The 12,806-nt window shown below is 43.7% G+C and overlaps 1 protein-coding gene across 2 annotated transcripts in view; it reads right to left on the reverse strand.

Moving 5' to 3' along the window:
- Window positions 1-5,129: 5,129 nt before the first annotated feature.
- Window positions 5,130-12,806, reverse strand: part of SLC6A4 (solute carrier family 6 member 4) — a 644,456-nt gene continuing 636,779 nt past the window's right edge. The window contains exon 14 of one of the 2 annotated variants that reach the window (XM_086955089.1): window positions 5,130-9,544. In XM_086955089.1, the coding sequence (XP_086811215.1) occupies window positions 9,470-9,544 (75 nt within the window). In that variant the 3' untranslated portion in view covers window positions 5,130-9,469. The remainder of the gene's footprint in view (window positions 9,545-12,806) is intronic. The other variant, XM_086955091.1, reaches the window with a different exon arrangement.

Raw genomic sequence — 12,806 nt, forward strand, 5'->3', positions numbered from 1 at the left:
TGGGCCAGCAGTAACCTGATGAGCGTCAGGCAGCATAAGCCTGATGAGTGTTGAAGTAACAGTAGAATGATGAGTGTTGGGGCAGCTGTAGCCTGATAAAGTGATACGGGTTGGGGCAGCAGTAGCCTGACGAGTATCGGGCAGTGGCAACCTGATGAGTGTCGACGCAGCGGTAGCCTAATGAGTGTGTTGAGCCAGCAGTAGGCTGATGAGTGTCGGGCAGCATAAGCTTGATGATGTCAGGTTAGCACAGAACTGTTGAGTGTCAGGCGGCAGTAGCCTGATGAATGGCGGGGAAGCAGTAGCTTGATCTGTATTGGGCGCAGCAGTATCCTGATGAGGGTAGGGGCAACAGTAGCCTGATGAGTGTCCATGCAGCAGTAGCCTGACGAGTGTCGGTGCAGCGGTAGCCTGATGAGTGTGTTTAGCCATCAGTAGCCTGATGAGTGACGGGCAGCATAAGCCTGATGAGTGTTGGGGTAGCAGTAGACTGATGAGTGTCAGGGCATCAGTAGCCTGATAAGTGTCGGGCAACAGTTGCCTAACGAGTGTTGGTGCGGCAGTAGCCCAATGGGTATTGGGGCATCAAAAGCCTGATGAGTTTCGGGAAGTAATAGCATGAGCACTGGGACATAAGCAGCCAATAACAATGGGACACCAATAGCCAATAATAATGGGGCAAAGCAACCTCTTGAATGATTGGTTAGCTATAACCTTGTGAATGTTAGGGCAGCAATAGCTTTGCAGTGGGTTGGGCAGATGTAGTCTGATAAGTGAAGGGGTAGCAAAAGCTCAGTGAGTGATGGGGTAGCAGTAGCCTAGTGAATGTCGGGCAGGAGTAGCCTGATCAGTGTCGGGCAGCAATAGCCTGATGGGGGTAGGAGCGGTAATACCCTGATGATGTACATGCAGCGGTAGCCTGATGAGTGTACATGCAGCGGTAGTCTGATGAGTGTTTTGGGCTAGCAGTAGCCTGATGAGTGTCGGGCCGCATAAACCTGAAGAGTGTCGGGGTAGCAGTAGACTGATGAGTGTCGGGCAAAAGTAGCCTGGTGAATGTTGGGGCAGCAGTAGCCTGATCAGTGTCCATGCAGCAGTAGCCTGATGAGGGTCGAGGTAGCGGTAGCGTCATGAGTGTGTTGTGCCAGCAGTAGCCTGATGAGTGTCAAGCAGCATACGCCTGATGAGTATTGGGGTACAAGTAGAACGATGAGTGTTGGGGCAGCAGTAACCTGATGAATGTCGGGGCAGCAGTAGCCTGATAAGGGTAAGGGCAGCAGTAGCCTGACGAGTGTCAATGCAGCAGTAGCCTGACGAGTATCTCGCAGTGGTAGCCTGATGAGTGTTGAGGCAGCGGTAGCCTGATGAGTGTGTTGAGCCAGCAATAGGCTGATGATTGTCGGGTAGCATAAGCTTGATGATGTCAGGGTAGCAGTGGACTGTTGAGTGTCAGGCAGCAGTAGCCTGATGAATGTGCGGGCAGCAGTAGCCTGATCAGTGTCGGGAGCATCAGTATCCTGATGAGGGTAGGGGCAACAGTAGCCTGATGAGTATCCATGCAGCAGTAGCCTGACGTGTGTCGGTGCAGTGGTAGCCTGATGAGTATTTTGGGCCATCAGTAGCATGATGAGTGTCAGTACAGCAGAGGTCTGATGAGTGACAGGCAGCATAAGCCTGATGAGTGTCGGTGTAGCAGTAGACTGATGAGTGTCAGGGCAGCAGTAGCCTGATAAGTGTCGGGCAACAGTTGCCTAACAAGAGTTGGTGCAGCAGTAGCCGAATGGGTATTGGGGCAGCTGAAGCCTAATGAGTGTCGGCGAAGTAATAGCACGAGCACTTGGACATATGCAGCCAATAGCAATGGGACAGCAGTAGCCAATAATAATGGGGCAAAGCAACCTCTTGAATGATTGGGTAACTGTAGCCTTGTGAATGTTAGGGCAGGAATAGCTTTGCGGTGGGTTGGGCAGCTGTAGTCTGATAAGTGAAGGGGCAGCAAAAGCTCAGTGAGTGGGGGCAGCAATAGCCCAGTGAGTGATGGGGCAGCAATAGCCCAGTGAGTGATGGGGCAGCAATAGGCCAGTGAGTGATGGGGCAGCAATAGCCCAGTGAGTGATGGGGCAGCAAAAGCTCAGTGAGTGATGGGGCAGCAATAGCCCAGTGAGTGATGGGGCAGCAATAGCCCAGTGAGTGATGGGGCAGCAATAGCCCAGTGAGTGATGGGGCAGCAATAGGCCAGTGAGTGATGGGGCAGCAATAGCCTAGCAAATTATCGTGCTGCAGGAAAGTAAATTACAGGTGACTAATTAGGTGCCTGAAGTGTGATGCATGATTAGGAGTATAACATGGAATGGGGTGGAGCAGCAATAGCCTAATGTACTGAGAAAAGACTAGTAGCTGAGATGGACATTGATAGTCTGATGAGCTGTCTGGGACAGTGGAAGCCTGGTGAGATGTGTGGGATACTGGTAAGTTGGTGAGTTGTGTAGGACAGCAGTAGTTTAATGAGCTGTGTTGAGTTCAGTGGTATAGTGGTAGTGCCGTAAGCTGAAGGAGTCGCAGTGACTTTATAAAACAGCAGTAGCTTTAGAGAGCTGCACTCTGCCATAATGCACATATTTCTGGATACTGAATTTGGTCAATGCTATTATAGTCTTCACCTTCTCGAGCACCTTTAGCCACTGCCAAGATGATACTAGCCCCTATGTCACTAAATAGAGACTTAATTATTTGTGTTGGGAAAAGCAAATATTCACATAGTTTCTTGAGTATTATTGTATAACTAGATCGGTTCCGTACAATATGGAACAAAGTGACTACCCCATAAATTTAGGTATGCAGGGCCGGCCTTAGGCATGTGCAAGCTGTGCACCTGCACAGGGCTGCCAAACCCCAGGGGCCACCACGCCAATATATATCCTTAATATAATAATCCTCTGAGGATGGATACATATTTGCGTGGCGGCCCCTGGCAGGGACTTGGCAGCCTCTTGCTCTATTCCACTTCCAAACACCCTGACCTCACCTCTTCACTGGACTCCGCGCTCTGCACCGCCCAGACCCCCTCTTCCGGGGCCCCCTACCTACGCTCCCTGCCCAGGGCAGCCATGAGCCTAGAGCCGCCCCTGAGGTATGTGTAAACTTAAGGGTGGTGGTCTAGATAAAAAATACACCCACACAGTAATGGTTTGACGGCCCAGAAATGCTTGAGGCACCAGTTGATAGTCTGTAGGTGGTGAAAGGAAATGTCACTAGGACTCAACTCAATAACTTGGAAGAATAAAAGGCTGTGCTAACATACTATGACTCAAACCTGTAACCTTCCGCTAGGTAATTATCTCTGCAACAAATGGTTGATGGGTGTATTATCTGCAAAGGAAGCAATGTAACTAATGCATCCTTTGCTGTTACTGTTGAAAACTACTTTAAAGATGAATGCATTTTTCAATTTGATTTTGGTCTATATAAACTTTGATGCCTCAGGGTTAGACATTTATGGATTGTTGATTCCACAATCAATCAATCAATCACGGCATTTGTAAAGCGCGCTACTCACCCGGGAGGGTCTCAAGGCGCTGGGAGAGAGGGGTAAGTTACTGCTCGAACAGCCAGGTCTTGAGCTGCTTCCTGAAGGAGAGATGGTCTTGGGTTCGCTGAAGGGATTTCAACTCTCTATGGAAGAACCACGTACTTGTGATATAAATAATACCTACTGGCCAGTTATTTAGCGGTTGTTGCACACCAACGTATGTGACTACATTCGCAATAGAACAAAAGTGATCATACATTCATTGTCTATATACTTCGAGATATTGATGTGTAACACAACGTACAATTAACAAAATGCTTGGACTGAAGAGCTATCATCGGGTTCAAGGTTTGGACAAACGTTACCTACAGGCTAAAGGCTTGGCCAGGAAAGTTATCTATAGATGGAGTGAACACCGCCATGAGACTGCTGGCAGTTTGGAAACTCATAATACGCTTGCCATTTTCTTGCCCCAAGAGCGCCACGCCAGGGATTGCGGATCCCTGGCGGCTGCAGCAGTTCTCTCACGGTCCGACTGCCGTTCTGGCAATACGGCTGTCGGACCACTGATGTGGCGGTCCCTGACCCCGACCACATCTCCACCGTGAGTTTGGCAGTCCTATGGACCGCCAAACTCATGATTGGGCCCATAGAAACTGGCTGAATGCAACTCTAATTTGCGATCTTTAAGGTCAGGGTAAAATCGAGCTACCTGCAGATACAACTGACCAGCAATAAGCGGCATATTGAACACCTACCAGCAGACTAAGACATCTTGGGCCACATGTAGGTAAAAAACATTTACCGATTTTAAAATACCGAATTGTACCGATTCGGTATTTCAAAATCGGTAAATGGTATGTAGGTCTCAACATCTGGATTCGTTACCGAATCCTTAACAATTCTTTAATTACCGATTCGGTAAATACCGAATCGGTAATGCCCATTCATTCCTATGGGCTTTGTAGCCCATAGGAATGATTAGGCATTACCGATTCGGTATTTACCGAATCGGTAATTAAAGAATTCACAAGGGTGCAGGGGGTGTCACTTTGACACCCTCTGGCACCCCCAAAACAGGCACAGGTGCCATGTGGCAGGCATACCTGCCCTAAGGGCAGGTCTGCCTGTCACATGACATAGGTGTGCATGCACACATGTGCATGCACACCGGAATCGGTATTTTACCATGAAGTTGGATTTCATGGTAAAATACTGATTCGTTAAGGCCTCTGGGACTCAGAAGAGTCCCACCTACATATGGAATTTACAGAAACGGTAAAATTACCGATTCGGTATTTTACCGAATCGGTAATTTTACCGATTCTGTAAATGTAGATTTACCTACATGTGGCCTTGGATTTAGGCCCCTACATACCGATTGGCCATTTACCGGTCGGAAACGGCCGAAATCAGCCGTAACCGGTCGGTAAATGGCCTGAAACGGCCACCTACATCGGGCCCCTTGTCTTTAAACATGAATGAAACCCTCTTTAACTCTGCTTGTCTACTTAGATTATATTCAGTTTAGGAAACGGTTCAAGACCCCTCTATTAAGTTCTTTAACATTGCACTCAAAGGCCATGAAAACGATGCAAAGTGCTCTTTAGTTTCTTTATGATGCCATTATAAATAGCCAGGATAAAAACATTGTTCACAAAAGGACCACATTGGCTCAATTTTTCAATTGGTACATTTGTATTACTTCTTCAAAAAGTGCTTGATAGTTGGGGTTGATAAAACCACAATGCTGGATTGTTCCTGCAAATATTTGGAGTCTCAATAAAAATGTAATCATTGAAATACAGAGACAAACGTGATCCTAGGCATAACTTTGCAGCTGCTATGGAGAACAGTTTACTTGTATTAGAAAGAAGATTGAATGAGGCGCGGATTGCCTATCGCTTAGCTGAAATAAATACTTTGGGACATGCTTCCAACACAGAAGGGAGAGGACCACAATATATTCTTTGGTATAATAGCAGTTGCATCTGTATTCTTTCATAATGACTATATAAAAATAAAATGGCTTTTTTATGTCCTCCCCCTGTAAAGAGCAAGCTTGAAAGCCAAAGGTTTCCCAAATACAGGGGCATGCCCACTGAACTAACGGTTGAAGTTCAGATTTACTTAAATATAGATATGGTTATTATTTTAGTGTGTTAAAAATTGGTACCTGCAACACACAAGTGCTATAAACGACTTTTATCTAAAATGTGGAGTCAATCTGAATTTTATCAGCGTTCTCAATATGTGAAACACTGACATCACGTATGGATAGCCATAGGTAGGTTGCTAAGGGTATAGCTAAGAAGAAGAAAGTCAAGCCTTTGGTCAATCATCGTCCCAGTAGCATGGGTGTGATGTTTCTGTCACTCAAGACAAAAATATTAACTAAAATGATTATGAATACAAAAGAAATGTCCTAATTTGTAGTTGTTCACATGTTCGATGGCCACCCTCCAGCCCTACCTCTTACGGGGGAGAAGGGATTATTCATGCTCTCGTGTGGGATTTCGGGTCAGACAATTTTTCTAATATATATTCTCTGAAGCCAAATGCAGTTGTAAATGTAATTTCAAATTTAATTTACAACTGTAAAATGTTTCATAAACAAGTCCCTAAGTGGATGTAATAATGAGAATAGAACACAAAATCAGGGCCACACAAACACTACTCTGCAAATCCACAACTCAATACCGGAGGACTACTGAAATGCTAAAAGACAAAAGTCTGCCTACAACCTCTACTTGTCTAATACTGTCTATCTTCCATGTCGAATTCTGTTTCATTTCCAAAGTGTCTTTGGATAAAAGCTGTGTACTCTTTTTAATGAGACCATGCTCACACTATGCAAATATCTCTTCATACAAAACCAAAGTTTGTTTTTTTGTGGGATGTTGCCTTGGTGTCTATCAGGCTATTCCAACAGGGCCTAATAGTATTTTCTCTCTTGAAACCAGGACTGTGTGTTTGTGGTGGGAGTTTGCCTAGGTGTCTATCACGCTGTTTCAACAAGGTTTAAAAGTATTTTCTATCTTGAAACCAGGGTTTGAGTTTTTTGGGCCAGAGTTAGCCTTGGTGCCCTAGACACTGTCGCAACATGGTTTCATAATATCTCCTCTCCTCAAACCCAGGTTCGAGTTTTTGTGGTGATATTTTACCTTGGTGTCTATCATGCTGTACCAACAGACAGGGGCAGCTCCTCGGCGGAGAAGCGTCGCCACACTGCTTTCTCCCAGTGTGAGAAGCCCAAACATAAAATAGTAATAACTTATTACCATTTTATGTTTGCTTTGCGGGCAGGCAGGTGGATGGGCTGCTCTGCTCTCTGAACAGGGCAGGGGAGGAGTGGTCTGCCCACTCCTGAGAGTGCACAGATTGTTTGGTCGGCCCTCTAGGGTCACCCAAACCAGTCATGCTCACTTTGCACTTCTCCATGCAGCCTGCATGGAGAACATGCACACCCTTCTAGCTCCTGGAGCACCGTGTATGGCGCGCCAGACCAATCACAACGCTGCCTGCAGTGTTGTGATTGGCTTAAAGGAGGGAGCCTGGCTGCCTGCCTCCTGTTCTTGTCGGAGGCAGAAGAGCAGGAGCGGTAGCAGTGAAGATGCGGGAATCATTCGAAAGGTAGGTTTTCAAATATTTTCTTGTACTTATTTATGACACCTCCGCACAACCACCCCTCACGGCGCGACCCCCTCTGCGCCCTCCCCCCACCCACGGGCCATGCCGACCGCTACTGGATACAGGGGTTAATTGTATGTTCTCTCTTGAAACCAGGGTTTGATTTCATGCTATCATAACATGGTTTTATAATTTGTCCTCTCCTGAAATCAAGGTTTAAGTTTTTGTGGTGGGCTGTTTGCCTTGGTGTCTATTATGCGACATGGTTTTGTAATATCACCTCTCCTGAAACCAAGGTTCAAGGTTTTGTGGTGGGAGTTTGCATTGGGGTCTATCATGCAACAAGAATTTATAGTATCTTCTCTCCTGTAACCAGGGTTCGAGTTTTTGTGGTGGGATTTCGCCTTGGTGTCTATCACACTGTTGCAACAGGGTTACATAGTATCTTTTCACCTGAAATCAGAGTGAAAGTTTTTGAGAAGTGATCCTGCATTGGTGTCTGTCATGCTTTTGCAACAAGGTTTTACAGTATGAACCTTCCATAAGACCTCACCTGTATATAGCGTCTCCAATTAATCCCAGACAAAAGGAGATACAGGCATTGCTTATGGATTAGTTTAGTTATTTATAAAGGGCATCATGCATTCTAAGGTATCTTGGCACGGAAACATTCGCGAGAAGCATATATACTCATAATATAGGCTATTGTGAAAAAAGAAAAACGTTTAGTTTCTTTCTTAAGAGTACATAGGAGTGGTAGTTTTTAGTTCTGAAGGCTTTTACTGATTGAACACATAAGCTATGGAATAGGCTCACAAAGAAATGGTCACAGAGGTACTGCTGATCGTGCTCGGAAAATGAGGAAGGGCTTATATGAAGATTGTTTTGCCAATGCTACCTAAGGTCATGAAGCTATGTCTTTGTGTTCTTTGGAATTAGATTGACAATGAATACTATGTTTCCTTCCTTTGTAGGACCACATGTATACTGCCCAGGTAATAATGCTGTTGCACTTAATAAACACTGTTTTTCTTTCTATTAAGGGTTCCAACTGTATAAATATATGCTGCTCAGAAATACTAATGAATTGTATGAATGCAAACTTTGTGACAATGATTTAAATCCCTGTTGAGTGATTTGAGAGGAATGAAAATCTTTAAATTTGATGGAGAAATCTCTAAATATGGAGTAGACTCCTCCACAGGATTATCCCTATTGGGAAGATAATTCAGTTGGCCACATTTCCCACAGAAATTGGGGGATTTTCTGAGCCCTTCAAACTCTAAAAGAGGGGCCATAGTGTTCTACTTTCAATACTGTTCAAACTATCAATATCGTCTTTACAGTAGGAGTCCTGCAAAACTCCAGGAAGGCATACTTTCCAGGCTGGTGCAAATTTCTTTCTGTTGAAATGACGTAACAGAATATACTGTGGTAATTTTGTTAGTTTAGGAATAACAACATGACATAAGTGTATATAGGACTACATTCTCTTGGTTAGCCTAATGGCAATGCTGCTGCTTAGCAGACAAGGGGCAAAAGATTATAATTGACAGTATAATTTTTATAAGCACCACAAGGTTTAGTAAAGTGAGAAAGACATAGTTTGAAGTTGTGTTTTCTTACTAGTTGACTTCTTACCCACTAAACATATCTCCATATGGTGATATATCATCACACTCACCCCTATACCTATAAGTCAGATGACTATTTGGCATTTGGAGGCTTTAGGCGTCGTGCTCGAGCAGTGATCGATGTAATCTTCTCCGTCCCTCACAGATTCCTTCTCAGGGTGCATCCAAGTTTGTTTTCCGCAGAGATGCTTGTTTGTTCCTTCATCAATTGGGCTGGGATCAGATATAAGTTGCTCCAGGGCAGACTAGCATGATATAGGAGCACAAAGTCGAGTCTATATATATATATATTGCATCCCTGTGGGTAGCCTTGAGTGGTTACTCCATTCTGTCCCTCCCCCCTCTGCACACACCCCATTTGCACACACTCACACACACCACTATTTGTAGAGGTACCCATTTGCAGAAGCAGCAGTCAGTTCCATAGGGGCATCTTCTTTGAAGGGCTGCCGAAATAGAGTGCTCAGAAGTCAGTCAGAACTCACGACCCACCAAGTGAGCTTCACAAGTGAAGTGGAACCGCTTTGGACTGTTTGGGATCTGGCTCCATTGGGAAGTGGTTAAAGCTCTGGTGGGGTGCAATGCCTATAAAAAGATGCTTACTCCTTCTTTCAGGTATGGAACAGGAGAGCGCCCAAGTTTGGCATGTGGAACGATGATCCACAGGATAACACTGTCAGACAGCATTCATATGAATACCCCCAAAGGGAATCTCCGTCGCTGTCTCTGGAGTTATGCTCTTCATGATCCGCTGCATAGAGAGAGACACAAAATATGCATAAAAATGCTGAAGACACGTGGAGACACAGCAACAAGAAATGTATGGCGAACCCTTTGTGAACATAGAGTAAAAATGCACAGCATGGTCGCAAATTGTTTGCAGTGAATTGTAAAATTTGCGGATAGTTAAAAAAAAGACATGCCTCATTATATATATTTCTAAACTTACAATCACCATATATATTTGATTCTTCTTACAGCCACTTTACATTTGTCTTTAGAGTTTGGGCGCAAGTAAATCACCGTACAAATCTCCTGAAATCATATACATTCACCCACCTTTGTCTTTCGTTCAGTATACTTAGAATACCTCTGTTTTGTCTAGTATGGAAGCTGCGATTAATGATATTTTATTGCTATCGTGATTATTCTTTGCATACTAATTACAGTAATAAGACCAATAATATTAAAAACAGTAATAAAGATTATTATTTTTGTTATTAAACTTACTATTATCATTTTACATCTAATTATATTCTGCTACTAGCGATAATAATAAATATTATTATACATGGGGTGTATTATTATTATTTAATTTTGTTTGTTTCTCAGCTGACTTCTTACCCACATTCTCTATAGTTTATATGCTTACAAGTGAGAGTCCTGCTGAAGGGAAAGGATGATAATATTCACAAATGTGTGCATTCCAACAAACTGTACCTAAAGGTCTCTGCTAGCCACAACACTGGACATCAAAAGAATTGCCTCACTACCATTAAAGAATGGATTCTCAGGGTGAACCCTGCCAAGTTGTAAAATGTATTTATCGCTGATAGCTGCAAACATTGTTCGGTAGAAGAATGACTCTAACTTCACAACAATGTCAGGGACTGTCATTGGTTAGAGGTAAAACTCTGTTGGCTGAAGTCCTAGACACCCACATGACACTGCCAAACAGTGCCTTTATATAGGAGCCCATTAAATAAAATACCTTTTAAAGTCTGAAAGGATTATACTGTCGGCCATTGAACTCCAATGACTTGCATTGAATGCCTGCAACATATTAAAGTCCAGTTGCATCGCCTGCATGTTGGTCAACTAAAACACACCGTACCAGCAGACCAAGTCTGGGGGACCCAGACGAAATGTGCAGCAGCACTGCCAGACTGGAAATCAATAATCAATAAATGCAAAAACAGACTACAGGACACCATAACTTCTCCTGCTATTCTCAAAGGGTTTTCAAATCCATCCAAGTATGGATCCCCAGGTTCCATCCCTTTTCCACTTCCATAAACAAACTGAAGACTGACTTTTCTAATCAACATATCATTGCAGTATAACCATTCCGAAACCACCCAATAGACAATCCTTCTCATTTCATCCTCTTTGTACATTCACCAACCTTACCTCCGTCCCCTTATCCCCCACATTCTTATAACATACAAGTGCATCAAAGATTTCTGTCAGTTGGTAACAGTCATAATGTGCATATTTTGTTTATGTCTCTAATTACTGATCTAAAAAAATGATGACACAGATATCTATCCTTCTCTTTTTTTCTATATATGTTCTCTTAGGAGGCTTCAAATAGACAAACAGATGAGGAGGGAGAGGCAGTGCCGGTCCTAGGCCTTCTGAGGCCCCGGGCGAAAGGGAAGATGTGAGGCCCCTCTAATTACATATTGCGTCGCAAGAAGTGACATCACAGAAAGCGACTTTGCAGGACTTTTGATCTTAGTTCTTTGGCATCACTGAAGCAAACTAATGTGGATATCAGTAACATGGACAAAAAGTAGACGAGATGGAAAACAGGTGAGCAATTATCCATAAGTGTAACACTTGCCAGCTCCTTGAATGATTAGTTGGACATACCCCCAAATTCCAAAGGAACCAGAAGGTCAAGAACATGATAGGCATTCAATTATGACAGCATATTTACTGGTTAAATAAATGTGGAAATATACTAATTTCAGCTTCATTTTTCCACAAAACCATAAATAAATGTGGATAAATACAGATAAAATTGGCAAAAAATAAATGTGGATAAATACAGAAGGAAATACCCCCCAAAAAAATACCATAAAAGCGGGAGCCCTATTCATGATGTACCACATCATACTGGAGAAAAACACACCTTACACCATAACCCCCAAACTAAAGGTCCTAGGCTCACTAGGTAACTATGTTATTGGGTTTCTGCAGTGATTTGCCATGGAAATATTTTCACAACAAATTAATTGGTGAGAATGTACGGCAAATCGCCAACATACTCAAGCATCATGTGGCACACACTGTCATCTTTTTCCTCACACACCAAAAGCTACAAGCAAAGAGGTGTATTTATGACATTAGTGGCCTTGGAACACCGGCTTAGCACTCATCATGTTCCACAGTCAACTCGTACTCTACTTCCTCTGCAAAGGATACACCATTTGAAACATCCAGTTGGTATATCATGCTAATCTATACATCATGACCTACTCTACATACTTCTGGGGTTTAGGACATGAGGCAACAATCCTGGGCAACAGTCAGATTTGGGCCATACACGTTGCAGCATCGATTAGTCCACTTAGGAGCTCAAACAATGTTTATTTTCATTTTTAATATTGTTGTTATTATTTCACAAAAACAACATCAGTGAAGCCACGGAGAAGGCACTTAGTCTAAAATTGTGCTCTCATTATACATAGTCATAGTAGACACAGTACCAATACAGGAGAAATAAAGTAGTAGCCAAAAACAAAGGCATGTGAGCGATACATTGGTTCTTGTGAGATGTAGGAGGGGAAAGGATCGTCGAGTAGTGTGTGAGGGGAACAAGAAGGATCAAGTTAGGTGGGTGATGCACATTAATCTAGACAATGATGGGGGTGAGGCACTAAGGCTTCAGAAATCCAAATGTTCAGCAATCTCCCACGCATTCAAATGTTCTGGTAAGCCAACAGCCCCTCCTTCCACTTCTCTACTGACAGCCTCCCATGTCCAGATAGCCTCATGCTCTCCTTCTTACTGTGGACACTCTCTCGGCCTGAAAGAACTGTAGATCTGGGCTGACACAACATGTCTCTTACATAACATGGCATGACATAAAAAACAACGCAAACCTGCACATTAAAGAAAATGACATTCCCTGCATTACTGCAATCACGATGTCGCCACACATTGATGCGGTAATTCAGTGTGTTCTATATTTCCAGTCCTCACATTGGGCTGCCAGTCTAAATGGCTCAGCGCCCACTACATACAAGACTACATACAAAATGAAGTGCCATCCAGACCCTTGCGAT

The sequence above is a fragment of the Lissotriton vulgaris genome, chromosome 2_1 (assembly GCF_964263255.1).
Source record: "Lissotriton vulgaris chromosome 2_1, aLisVul1.2, whole genome shotgun sequence".
Classification (NCBI taxonomy): Eukaryota; Metazoa; Chordata; class Amphibia; order Caudata; family Salamandridae; genus Lissotriton; species Lissotriton vulgaris.